Genomic DNA, 14,130 nt, shown 5'->3' with positions numbered 1-14,130 from the left:
AAATACTGTACATGGTTTAAGAGGAAGGCAGTTACTGAAAGTGTGTTCACCAGAGTCGAATCCCAGAACAAAGGCATCGTGCACTACAGTGTGTATTATTTAATCACCTTCATAGTGCACGAATACAGAGTAAAGTCTTAATTCTATTTTTATGGATTCTCTGGTGTGTGTGTGTGTTTTCCGCAATTAGTAGTTGCAGTGTATTTTTTTTTTCCCCACACAATTTGGCCCCAAAACCATTCCGTTTGCATTGTCGATGCTAAAATCCTCATTTCGAATGTCAAAAATAATGTCTGGAACAAAAATTTAAGTGAACACATTACAAATAGTAATGTTCAATTGCAATTTGAACGTTACAATGACAGTTCCTGTGTTCTAAACCGATACCGTTTATACAGATATGTCGTGGTTGGGTTTTTTTTGTTTTTTTTGTTTTATTTTTCATAAAGCTTGATAGACAGGGCATGCGATTGAGACTAGAGGAGTGTAATCAGGATCGTGCTCCTGTAGGATGCAACCAAAAATCCTGACTGGGAGGTTTTTATGTTTATGCAGCCGAGCGAAAGGTCAGATATGGAGTTATGACAAAGAAAGAAAGACGATGTTTGTGAACATGCTGCACAAATAGCGTTGATTGCATTCAGAGCATTCGTTCTTTCATCCTTAGTAACTGCCTGGTCAGAGTCAGAACCAGACCTGGGAAGTGGTCTGGGGACTCTCGATTGTGTCATTTTCAAGCAACGAATTTGGGGTGGAAAAAAAAATAATAATAAGTACCCTATGTGTCTGTGGCTGCTGCTTATAAATAAAACTGTTTTCTGACCCCATGTCCGTACAGTAAATATCGCATATATACACGTTATCAATGATTCTCGCCTCATCTCTTACAAGCATCACCAAGCTGTGAGCAGCATCAGGGCTTGGAGTATTGTGTTTACTGTGTTTTATTCAAAATCCAGTGCTGTGAACTATATTTTCAAAACAGTAAGAAAGCACTTGTTCATGAATTGTCTTCGAAGCATTATTTAGTACGAATGAGCACACTGGGTTTCACAAGTGTAGTGTAAAGACTCTAAAATAAAATTTAACAAATTAAAGCGAAAAGCAGAAGTTTGATATCGGTGCCAAACCCTTTCATTTGACCTTTCAGAAGGACCAAACAAAAGCTGTGAGAATCAAAAGGTACATTTTCTGAAAATAAACACCACTCACTCAATATCGAATCAGTAGCCTCGGTGAACCACGAGGTGAATCTCTTATCTTTTTATCTGCCGATTATCTTCCGATACTACGAAGTTATAACGAGGTTTCTCTTTCTGGTTCTGATCGGTTCCGAAGTTTATCAAGAAGTAGAACGGCTTAAGAAGTAGAAGTGCTGACTGGTTACGAAGTTTCGCTATTGTTCCACTCATTCTTACAATACTCTGACACCGTGGCTTCGCCACTCGTTCTTGTGTGCCTTTGATATCGTGAGATCATGATTTGCCGTTCTGGTGATTGTAATGCGTATGCGCAGTGCGCTATCGTTCCACTCAGGCTACATCCACACGACAATGGCAACGAGATTTTTTTTTTAAATATCGCGTCCACATGGGCAACGGATCAGTAAAATATCAGGTTCATATGGCAACGCTTGCTGAAAACGATGCAATACACATGCCACACCTCTACGTGCGCTGTAAGACGGTCCCATCGGAGACACCAGAACAATAGAAGTAGACGCATGCGCATAACTGCGCATGCGCACAGTGACTATCCCTGTCACTGTCACATGCACACACTTTCTCACTCCCTGTCCTATGGATATAGTCCCTTTAAATCACGTGCTCGTTTTTTGAATGGAGACGCGGAAAGAGGAATGAACGGGGGTAGATGGAAGCCGGTACGCCAACATTCTGAGATCCTCCAGAATTCTTTAATGGTCCGGAATAAATTGAATGCTACACGTTGATGGATTACTTTGTTCTTCTACGCCCTTTTTGAGGAATGTATTGTCGGACTTAAACCAACATCTGAAGAGGTGAGATCGCTCCTTTTTTTCCCTATTTTTGCTGGCAGGATTGACTCTGCTCTAAGGGCTATTCTCTCTCTCTCTCACTCTCTCTCTCTCACTTTGCACCATTACACAATAAATATTCACAGTGAAAATATTTTGTAAGCGCGTTTCATGAACCAAGTTATAGGATTTGTTGACAACTCGCATCGAGTTCGTTACACTTCTACCCGGCGTGAAGCACTGACAGTCATGTGGTTGTGACGTCATCGTAAACAAATCCGTTCTACTCATCCAGACGACTTCGCAACGGCGCCGTTGCCAGATTTTTTCACTCTGGAACCCGTTCTCAAAAGATTTCGTTTTGGGGCACCCAAAACGCCAGTGCTGTGTGGACGCCAGGCCGAAACGATAAACAATTTTATCAGATTCACCTGAATCCATTGCCGTGTGGACAGGGCCTCATTCTTACAACGCAATGACATCGTGGCTCCTGCCTCGCTTCTCTTCGCCTGTATGAGGCAGTAGCTACAAAATCCATAGATGCCTCCATGTTTGTCTTTCATAAGCAGCAAGCGAGCCAGCTAACTGTGATGAGTGAGGTATAATTCCCTCCTCAGAACACTGAGCTGCGTCCACAGCGGTGTCGATTCCCCAAGCGAATCCGTGTGTATGACGACGCAGTCGAGCTCGTTTAAAGGGAACAAGTGCTGCTGTTGGTTGATGATGATTTGACATCACTGGGTAGAGGCGTCTCCGCGGCGGAATTTGAATTGTTTCTCTTCCAAGTCTGACATTTTACAAACCAAAATGATGACTGCTTGAGAACTTGAGTGATGTAGCTGAGTTTGAGGAACCGCTCTATCAGAGCCAGAACTCTCACCGCACTGACGTTTCGACACTTGCGTTTTGTTCTGCAGCGTTTCCACGAGCAGAGTGTTTGAGTTCTTATTTTAACTTAAAATTATAAAGCAAGAAAGATTTCCCGGGTTCGGCCACACCCATGTCAAGATGACCGATACAGCAGATAGTAGCATTATGTATTTTGTTGTTGTTTTTAATACTCGCACAACTATTAAAACGGCGTCCGGTCTACACCAGCGGATCTCAACTGAGGTCCATCATGTATTTTTATTTCTATTTACTTAGTGGAGAAAATCCCAGTCCTCCATTATTAATACCGCACAACCAAATCATCCTGAGCAAAGAATATCAGCTTGGAGCTAAACTGTTCTATCGGTCGAACGTTCAGGAATAACAATCTCTATGGCTCTAAGAAAAAGGCAAATATTATTGCACGTGTTTAAATCAATGAAATAAATCTTTCCGGAGACGGTTAGTGGATTTTAAGGGGTTAAAAGGGAGCAAAAGGTCTAAGAACCTCCTGAAAACGTCTGCACCTCCCCTGTATTAAATTCAACAAAACATAATACACCAGGGTTTACATTACGTTTAGTAATTTGGCATTAAATAATTAGCATCCAGTGTTAAAGGATAATAATATAAAATAATATAAAAGACATTCAAGTACGAAAAGGAGGATTTCACACCGAAGTGCTGAAATAACAATACGAATAATTTAAAATAATTAAAAAAAAGAGAACTAGAGAAAATAAAGGTGTTGTTTTTTTCTCCAGTGTCATCCTAAATCACGAGTCGGTGAACTAACTATCATTAATCTGGCATTATGTTAACTCAGGTTGATATAAAACGCATGTTTTACACAGAACGACTGAGAAAATTCGCCAGTTTGACCCGACTGGATGAGAATCAGCAAAGAAGGAGTTTACGGATTAAATCCATGATTATCGTCTCGACCATACGATGGTGAAATGATGATCTGCTTTTCACTGCGGAGTGGAGTGTTACAAATATTATAGGTTTCTGTGTCGCATTTAAAAAAAATAAAAAATAACATTTCCAGTATTTCAGGATAATACACACGTAAAGAGTGTTAAATTTGATCTCCATGAATACGTTCTGTGGCTTTGCACATGTAACACGTGAGACCTGGAAACTACCTGGATAAAATTAGTGATGAAACAAAATAGCTTTTGTTGTTATGGATGGATATATATATATATACACACACTGACCGGCCACTTTAACAGGAACGTGTTGTTGATTCTAAGATCCCTGTTCTTGGCTGCGAGACTGGAACCCGATGTGTTCTTCTGTTCTGCTGAGATGCTTTTCTGCTCACCACGGCTGTAAAGAGTGATTATATGAGTTACTATGAGTTCCTTCCTGGCAGCTCGACCTGTTCAGTCCGTCCATTTTCCTCTGAGCTCTCTCATCAACAAGGCCTTTGTTTCCACCCTCAGAACTGTCGCTCACTCACTCACTCACTCACTCACTCACTCGATGTTTTTTGTTTTTTGCACCATTCTGTGTAGAGGCTGCTGTGTGTGCAAACCCCAGGAGATCAGCAGTTCCTGAAATACTCAAATAGCCCAGTCTGTCTGGCTCAAACCAACACCCACAGTGCCACCGTAAAAAAAAAAAAAAAAGAAAGTCACACTCTGAGATCACAATTTTTCTCATTCTGATGTCTGGACATTAACTGAAGCTCGTGATTTGAGGCATCGTGATGCCGCCGAAGCTGATTAGAGAACCGCAGCAAACAGCAGGTAGATGGAAGGGTGTTCTTAATAAAGTGGCCAGTGAGTGTATGTGTTTGTGTATACACACTACCGTTCAAAAGTTTGGGGTCGCTTTGAAATGTCCTTATTTTTGAAAGAAAAGCACTGTTCTTTTCAATGAAGCTCACTTTAAACTAATCAGAAATCCACTCTATACATTGCTAATGTGGTAAATGACTATTCTAGCTGCAAATGTCTGGTTTTTGGTGCAATATCTCCATAGGTGTATAGAGGCCCATTTCCAGCAACTCTCACTCCAGTGTTCTAATGGTACAATGTGTTTGCTCATTGCCTCAGAAGGCTAATGGATGATTAGAAAACCCTTGTACAATCATGTTAGCACAGCTGAAAACAGTTGAGCTCTTTAGAGAAGCTATAAAACTGACCTTCCTTTGAGCAGATTGAGTTTCTGGAGCATCACATTTGTGGGGTCGATTAAATGCTCAAAATGGCCAGAAAAATGTCTCGACTATATTTTCTATTCATTTCACAACTTATGGTGGTAAATAAAAGTGTGACTTTTCATAGGAAACACTAAATTGTCTGGGTGACCCCAAACTTTTGAACGGTAGTGTACGTATAAACAAAACAAGTTGAACGGCTATTCTTTTACTAAAGTCAGTCATAGTTTTAGATTAGATTTCAGATGTACGTTCAGCATGTTGGATGATTAATTCTTGTCGGATCTGACTGATTTATGGGTCGGATTGGTTTCTGATCTGGACTGGTCCAAAAGGTTTGCAACCTGACATGTGCACACAGGGCGGCACGGTGGTGTAGTGGTTAGCGCTGTCGCCTCACAGCAAGAAGGTCCTGGGTTCGAGCCCAGCGGCTGGCGAGGACCTTTCTGTGCGGAGTTTGCATGTTCTCCCCGTGTCCGCGTGGGTTTCCTCCGGGTGCTCCGGTTTCCCCCACAGTCCAAAGACATGCAGGTTAGGTTAACTGGTGACTCTAAATTGAGCGTAGGTGTGAGTGTGAGTGTGAATGGTTGTCTGTGTCTATGTGTCAGTCCTGTGATGACCTGGCGACTTGTCCAGGGTGTACCCCGCTTTCGCCCGTAGTCAGCTGGGATAGGCTCCAGCTCGCCTGCGACCCTGTAGAACAGGATAAAGCGGCTAGAGATGATGGATGGATGGATGGATGGATGGATGGAAGGACACGTGCACACATCTGTGTGTGGAAAGAAAGAGGAGATTGTCATTAATGTTTAAGTGCATAGGGAAGAATAAGAGCAAAGGTCCGTCTGCTCTAGTTGATGATGGAGGACAGGATAATACTACACAGAGAGAGAGAGAGAGAGAGAGAGAGAGAGATCAGGCGTTTCTCCTGCTGCTGCTGTTGCTCGTGGTCGAGGCGCGGCCGGTTGTCTCGTGCTCCGGTCTGTATTTGAGCCAGCAGAGGAGCCACGTGACCACGACGGCCACCATGGCGAGGACGCTGGCGACCGACAGGCACACGGGTCCGGCGGGAGACGGCGGCCGGTCCCCGGAGTTTCCGTGCACGAACACGAGTCCGGCGAAGAGCAGCGCGAGCATGGCCACGAACGAGAAGGCGACGCATGCGCAGCCGGCAGTGAGCGCGAGCCGCCTGCAGCAGCCCTCCTGGCAGCTCTCGCGCCGCGACCCCACCGAGTCCTGCGACAGCGTCATGGTGGCTGTGGACGCCGTGGTGGACGGGGTCGCGTGCGCGTGGCGACTCGGGGGGCCGGACGCGTCGTCGCGCCGCAGGGCCGCGAGCGCCGGGTGCAGCGGCGGCGGGTTCGGCGGCAGCGCGTCCTGCGGCACCGGGTCCGCGTCCACGTCCACGCGCAGCGGGAAGTCCTCCGTGACCTTGGTGTTGTTGGGCAGGTTGCGTATCCGGTAATCCGGCACGGGCGTGCGGTGACGGCACACAGGGCACGTGACGCGCCACGGCCGCTCCTCGCGCAGGTGCAGCGCGTGCAGGCACTCCTCACAGAACGTGTGCAGGCACTCGAGGATCTTGGGCGCGCGCCGGTCCAGATCAAAGTAGTTGTAGCAGATCTTGCACTCGTATTCCTCATAGCGGTCCGCGCTTCCGGTCGCTCCCGCAGCCGCCTCGACATCCGCCTGCTCGGACATGGCGGCGGCGGCGGAGTCTCGCGCTGCTTCCGGTCACATCACCTCCCGATGAGCTCAGCTGTGATGGGCATCGAACACACAGCGTCTGGTGTAGAAACCGGCTCGAGTCACACCAACAATAACCATGAGGTCGGGAGCCGCGTCCTGCCCCGGGACCCGGATGGACTCGGCTCGCACTCGGTGATGTAATGGGAATCGATCTGCTCTCTGGTGTTGTGTTTACTTTCCTCCTGAGCGGCTTGCTCTCTCTCTCTCTCTCTGGTGAAGAAGAGCGGGCTGGGCTCCGGCAGGAGGAAATCACTCCGCCATCACACTGCGATGATGCTGCGTCTCCAGACAAAAGAGAGAGAGAGAGAGAGAGAGAGAGAGAGGGAGGAGAGAGACAGAAAGAGGGAGGGAGGAGAGAGAGAGAGACAGAGGGAGGGAGGGAGGGAGGGAGGGAGGAGAGAGAGAAAGACAGAGGGAGGGAGGGAGGGAGGGAGGGAGGGAGGAGAGAGAGACAGAAAGAGGGAGGGAAGAGAGAGAGACAGAAAGAGGGAGGGAAGAGAGAGAGACAGAGGGAGGGAAGAGAGAGAGACAGAGAGTGAGGGAGGAGAGAGAGTGAGGGGAGAGAGAGAGAGTGAGGGGAGAGAGGGAGGGAGAGAGAGAGAGTGAGGGAGGAGAGAGAGACAGAGAGAGTGAGGGAGAGAGAGACAGAAAGAGTGAGGGAGGAGAGAGAATGAGGGAGGAGAGAGAAAGACAGAGAGTGAGGGAGGAGAGAGAAGGAGAGAGAATGAGGGAGGAGAGAGAGTGAGGGAGGAGACAGAGAGAGAGTGAGGGAGGAGAGAGAAAGACAGAGAGAGAGAGTGAGGGAGGAGAGAGAAACAGAGAGAGTGAGGGAGGAGAGAGAGAGACAGAGAGAGAGTGAGGGAGGAGACAGAAAGACAGAGAGAGAGTGAGGGAGGAGAGAGAAAGACAGAGAGAGAGAGTGAGGGAGGAGAGAGAGACAGAGAGAGTGAGGGAGAGAGAGACAGAAAGAGTGAGGGAGGAGAGAGAATGAGGGAGGAGAGAGAAAGACAGAGAGTGAGGGAGGAGAGAGAAGGAGAGAGAATGAGGGAGGAGAGAGAGTGAGGGAGGAGACAGAGAGAGAGTGAGGGAGGAGAGAGAAAGACAGAGAGAGAGAGTGAGGGAGGAGAGAGAAACAGAGAGAGTGAGGGAGGAGAGAGAGAGACAGAGAGAGAGTGAGGGAGGAGACAGAAAGACAGAGAGAGAGTGAGGGAGGAGAGAGAAAGACAGAGAGAGAGAGTGAGGGAGGAGAGAGAAAGAGAGAGAGTGAGGGAGGAGACAGAGAGAGAGTGAGGGAGGAGAGAGAGAGAGAGTGAGGGAGGAGACAGAGAGAGAGTGAGGGAGGAGAGAGAGAGAGAGTGAGGGAGGAGAGAGAAAGACAGAGAGAGAGTGAGGGAGGAGAGAGAAAGAGAGAGAGAGTGAGGGAGGAGACAGAGAGAGAGAGAGGGAGGAGAGAGAAAGACAGAGAGAGAGAGTGAGGGAGGAGACAGAGAGAGTGAGGGAGGAGAGAGAAAGACAGAGAGAGAGAGTGAGGGAGGAGACAGAGAGAGTGAGGGAGGAGAGAGAGAGTGAGGGAGGAGAGAGAGAGTGAGGGAGGAGACAGAGAGAGTGCGTCAGTGCCAAAGGTTACGGCTGAACCTTGTTTACTTCCTGTTTACCTTTCAATCCGACATGTTGCCTTTATAATGCACTTAAATAACGGCTCATAAACTCCAGTTATTGTTGTTATTATTATTATCTACAGTGCAGCCTGGAATCTATCAATTATCCGAAACCACGCCCTGTTCACGGGTTACAACGAATTCTCCATTCTGATTGGTCAGAAAGTTCTTGATACATTTTCTACAACAGCAGCAATTCTAACAGTACAGCTCCAAATAAATAAATAAATAAATAAATAAATAGCTATTTTGTCATGATAATAAATAATAACAAATGATTTATTACACTCCCATTATGAATAATAAATGAAGAAATTTTTTAAAAACCCACTATAATAACTAGCCTTGCCAGGCAAAACAAACCTCGCCCGGTTGCACTTATGACGAATATAAAGAAAGATATCGTTTAAAAAAAAAAAAGGGCAGCACGGTGGTGTAGTGGTTAGTGCTGTCGCCTCACAGCAAGAAGGTCCGGGTTCGAGCCCCGTGGCCGGCGAGGGCCTTTCTGTGCGGAGTTTGCATGTTCTCCCCGTGTCCGCGTGGGTTTCCTCCGGGTGCTCCGGTTTCCCCCACAGTCCAAAGACATGCAGGTTAGGTTAACTGGTGACTCTAAATTGAGCGTAGGTGTGAATGTGAGTGTGAATGGTTGTCTGTGTCTATGTGTCAGCCCTGTGATGACCTGGCGACTTGTCCAGGGTGTACCCCGCCTTTCGCCCGTAGTCAGCTGGGATAGGCTCCAGCTCGCCTGCGACCCTGTAGAACAGGATAAAGCGGCTACAGATAATGGATGGATGGATGGATATCACAAAAAAAATAGGTACCCTATGGGTCCATGTGGCTACTGCTTATAAATAAAATAGTTTTCTGATCCCATGCCCATACAGTAAATACAGCATATAGCTACAAAAATGACGCGTAATCCAAAAATGAACAATTTAAAAATCACAAAGTAAAATATACCAAGTGTCTGTACTTTATATTATTCTACTCTTACCTCTTACAGTTTTCAAAACTGAAACCTCCGAACCGAGGCTGACATACACACGCTGTCGCCATGACCCAAACTCTTATTTCCCGGAAATGGCCCGGCGCTAGAGCTCAGTGGAACATACTTTCCCTCTGTAATAAGCATAAACATGTCTGAAAGCGATTTCTTTACTCTAGTCCATTTATTTCGAATGGTGAACCGAATTGTATACACTCACCGGCCATTTTAATCAGAACACGTGTATGTGCATGGGCACTGCGCGATCGTTACAATCTTACATTCTTACAGCACGATGATGATGGCTAGCACCTCTATATGAGGCAGTAGACACAACAAAAACGATTTTGACCTTTTTGGTGACCTTGACCGGATGAGCTTCAAAATGTTGGAGGTTCTATTTGAGACCAGTGCCCATCTATCCTAAAAGTTTTGTGAAGATTGATCCAGACGTTTTCCTGTTATATCGTTTACAAAGAAACCTGACCGAAAAGAATACCTTGCCCCCTGGTGGACTCCATCCCGGGCGAAGTAAGAACAATAATAAATTGAATGAAAGAAAAACAAATAAGCAAAAAAAGTTTCGATAGAGACTCTTACATGTACATCTGACAACAATGTGAGAGCGATTTTCACATATTATTGCTTTATAACATATTTACAGTCATATTCTCATGAGATTAGCATTTATTTTGTTACAACTCACCCTGCTCTCCCCTACTATTTTTATTTTCCTGAGTGTAGATGCCTAGATTCAGCTCCAGAAATAATAATAATACAACCCCGATTCCAAAAAAGTTGGGACAAAGTAGAAATTGTAAATAAAAACGGAATGCAATAATTTACAAATCTCAAAAACTGATATTGTATTCACAATAGAACATAGACAACATATCAAATGTCGAAAGTGAGACATTTTGAAATTTCATGCCAAATATTGGCTCATTTGAAATTTCATGACAGCAACACATCTCAAAAAAGTTGGGACAGGGGCAATAAGAGGCTGGAAAAGTTAAAGGTACAAAAAAGGAACAGCTGGAGGACCAAATTGCAACTCATTAGGTCAATTGGCAATAGGTCATTAACATGACTGGGTATAAAAAGAGCATCTTGGAGTGGCAGCGGCTCTCAGAAGTAAAGATGGGAAGAGGATCACCAATCCCCCTAATTCTGCGCCGACAAATAGTGGAGCAATATCAGAAAGGAGTTCGACAGTGTAAAATTGCAAAGAGTTTGAACATATCATCATCTACAGTGCATAATATCATCAAAAGATTCAGAGAATCTGGAAGAATCTCTGTGCATAAGGGTCAAGGCCGGAAAACCATACTGGGTGCCCGTGATCTTCGGGCCCTTAGACGGCACTGCATCACATACAGGCATGCTTCTGTATTGGAAATCACAAAACAGGCTCAGGAATATTTCCAGAGAACATTATCTGTGAACACAATTCACCGTGCCATCCGCCGTTGCCAGCTAAAACTCTATAGTTCAAAGAAGAAGCCGTATCTAAACATGATCCAGAAGCGCAGACGTCTTCTCTGGGCCAAGGCTCATTTAAAATGGACTGTGGCAAAGTGGAAAACTGTTCTGTGGTCAGACGAATCAAAATTTGAAGTTCTTTATGGAAATCAGGGACGCCGTGTCATTCAGACTAAAGAGGAGAAGGACGACCCGAGTAGTTATCAGCGCTCAGTTCAGAAGCCTGCATCTCTGATGGTATGGGGTTGCATTAGTGCGTGTGGCATGGGCAGCTTACACATCTGGAAAGACACCATCAATGCTGAAAGGTATATCCAGGTTCTAGAGCAACATATGCTCCCATCCAGACGACGTCTCTTTCAGGGAAGACCTTGCATTTTCCAACATGACAATGCCAAACCACATACTGCATCAATTACAGCATCATGGCTGCGTAGAAGAAGGGTCCGGGTACTGAACTGGCCAGCCTGCAGTCCAGATCTTTCACCCATAGAAAACATTTGGCGCATCATAAAACGGAAGAGACAACAAAAAAGACCTAAGACAGTTGAGCAACTAGAATCCTACATTAGACAAGAATGGGTTAACATTCCTCTCCCTAAACTTGAGCAACTTGTCTCCTCAGTCCCCAGACGTTTACAGACTGTTGTAAAGAGAAAAGGGGATGTCTCACAGTGGTAAACATGGCCTTGTCCCAACTTTTTTGAGATGTGTTGTTGTCATGAAATTTAAAATCACCTAATTTTTCTCTTTAAATGATACATTTTCTCAGTTTAAACATTTGATATGTCATCTATGTTCTATTCTGAATAAAATATGGAATTTTGAAACTTCCACATCATTGCATTCTGTTTTTATTTACAATTTGTACTTTGTCCCAACTTTTTTGGAATCGGGGTTGTAATAATAATAATAATAATAATAATAAGTAGTAGTAGTAGTAGTATGAGGGAGACAGTGTTGGGTAAATTGCTTTTTTTAAACAACCTAAATCAGTTCACATGATATATGTTTTATTTAAATTGGTTGTTGTAAACACATATATGGTAAAATCCATAGACATATAAACATAGACGCCGCCTTCCGCGTAGAATCATACGTCATCCTCGCCGCCATATTGGATGTGGCAAAGTGGAGATTCTTCACCCGTCTCTGGTATAGTGTCTAGACAGTAGCCGAGAATAAAGATGCCTCATTCATGTGCTGCGTGTAACTGTACCAACAGGTTTACCGTCCAAACGAGATCACATGGGATTACCTTTCACAGGTGAGACTGGAAAAATACTTTTCATTGTATTTGGTCATTATAACGTAATTTTACGAACAGATTTTCCTGACTTTGTGGCTAATATGAAGTCTCGCGCATAATAGCTGCTCGGTGAAACCTGTCTCCAAACAACGAAGTATTTCCTTCGTAACTATGCTGATTGTTGTTAGTTGCTTAGCTAACTTTTCATATACTATGTAGGTTTCCCAAAAATAAAGCCATGAAAAAGCAGTGGGAGACAGCTGTGCGACGGGAAGAGTTTTCTGCTACTCCGTCATCCATGCTCTGCAGTGAACACTTCAGAACGGAGGATTTTGACAGAACAGGTCAGACAGTCAGGATCAGAGAGGGAGCTGTTCCTTCAGTCTTCAGTTTCCCAGCTCATCTCCACCGGGGAGGTGTAGAGTTATAAGCAGTGAGAATTAGAGAATACAGTGCCACACTATGATGAACGTTTTTGAGCGTATGATGAATGTTTTTAACCTTTCTGAATGTGAAGGAATCAGTGATGTATTTGGTTTTGGTATGACGTTAGAACCTGGCCGAACTCAGTTTGGCGGTCATTCAGCTCACTTTATTCAACGAGAGTAGGTCTGTGTGGTGACTCAATAAATAAAACAGTACATTTTTATTTTCAGTCACTATTTCCAGTTTTTCCACCATTTATCATATTCAGTCTTGTAGGTTGGTTATTGTGGCCTCAGGTTTGGGTAGCTTGCTACGGTATGCTGACTGATTAGCTTACCTGAGCTATCTATCACGTATCTGTCGCTAGTTTGCAGTGTACAGGGTATTTCGCACACTATTTATAACCATCACATTAAAAGTTATGTGTTGTTTAGATGCCTGTTTGTTTCCCAAATATATCCGTGTGTCTTAATGGGTGAATAAAAGGCATCGAGTTAAATATTATTGTAGAAAGGGGCTTTATGAAGTTCAGTCCATTTACTTGCATTGGTTTACGGGGAAGATTTGCCACATCCAATATGGCGGACACTCTGACGTATCCCAGCAACGGGGCCGCCAGCTCAATGCGGCGTCTATGTTTATATGTCTATGGTAAAATCAGTCTGATTTATTTATTCGTTAACAACTTGTATATCTTTAAACACCAGCTAACACCATCTTCAGCCAAATGGATGTGTTCATGTTGAGTGGGACACTTTTTGAAAACGTGTCACAACATTTATTAATGAATTAAAGTGTCCAGTAAATCAAATGGAAATCATCACATCTCATTATCTGTAGCCGCTTTATCCTGTTCTACAGGGTCGCAGGCAAGCTGGAGCCTATCCCAGCTGACTACGGGCGAAAGGCGGGGTACACCCTGGACAAGTCGCCAGGTCATCACAGGGCTGACACATAGACACAGACAACCATTCACACTCACATTCACACCTACGGTCAATTTAGAGTCACCAGTTAACCTAACCTGCATGTCTTTGGACTGTGGGGGAAACCGGAGCACCCGGAGGAAACCCACACGGACACGGGGAGAACATGCAAACTCCGCACAGAAAGGCCCTCGCCGGCCACGGGACTCGAACCCCGACCTTCTTGCTGTGAGGCGACAGCGCTAACCACTACACCACTGTGCCGCCCAATGGAAATCATATCACATTTAAAATATTCAACAATACATTCAATAACCCATGAAGTTGAGCACGTGCAAAACCAGTAACACGGCATATAAAAGTCCCTAAGTCTTGCACGTGTTAGAGTTGAACTGTTGGTTTTAATCATGCAGATGTTTCTGCACATGTTACAGACTTTGTCAGATCGGGGCGAGGATGAGACACAGGAGGAGAGGGAGAGAGAGAGGAGAGGAGAGAAGAGGTTGTCTGCTGTCCTGCCGTTGGGACAGCCACCAAATGGTCCTCTGCCAGCTCGATCGCCTGATCCAGCGACGCTGGGCGGTGGCACTGGACCCACTCTGTGGTTCCGGCTGGTAAGCGC

At 45.1% G+C, this 14,130-nt stretch overlaps 1 protein-coding gene across 1 annotated transcript; it reads right to left on the bottom strand.

Annotated features, from left to right (window-relative positions):
• Positions 1 to 5,031: 5,031 nt before the first annotated feature.
• Positions 5,032 to 7,060, bottom strand: LOC132900953 (E3 ubiquitin-protein ligase rnf152). The gene has a single exon (XM_060943354.1). The coding sequence runs from the start codon at positions 6,732 to 6,734 to the stop codon at positions 5,949 to 5,951; it is 786 nt and encodes a 261-aa protein (XP_060799337.1). The 5' UTR covers positions 6,735 to 7,060; the 3' UTR covers positions 5,032 to 5,948.
• Positions 7,061 to 14,130: the final 7,070 nt, after the last annotated feature.

Source organism: Neoarius graeffei, chromosome 16 (genome assembly GCF_027579695.1).
Source record: "Neoarius graeffei isolate fNeoGra1 chromosome 16, fNeoGra1.pri, whole genome shotgun sequence".
Taxonomy (NCBI): Eukaryota; Metazoa; Chordata; class Actinopteri; order Siluriformes; family Ariidae; genus Neoarius; species Neoarius graeffei.
This window is presented reverse-complemented; position numbering and strand designations above follow the sequence as displayed.

What these genes read in the sequence shown, in the direction of transcription:
- LOC132900953 (XM_060943354.1), bottom strand. Translation starts at nt 6,734, where the DNA reads ATGTCCGAGCAGGCGGATGTCGAGGCGGCTGCGGGAGCGACCGGAAGC.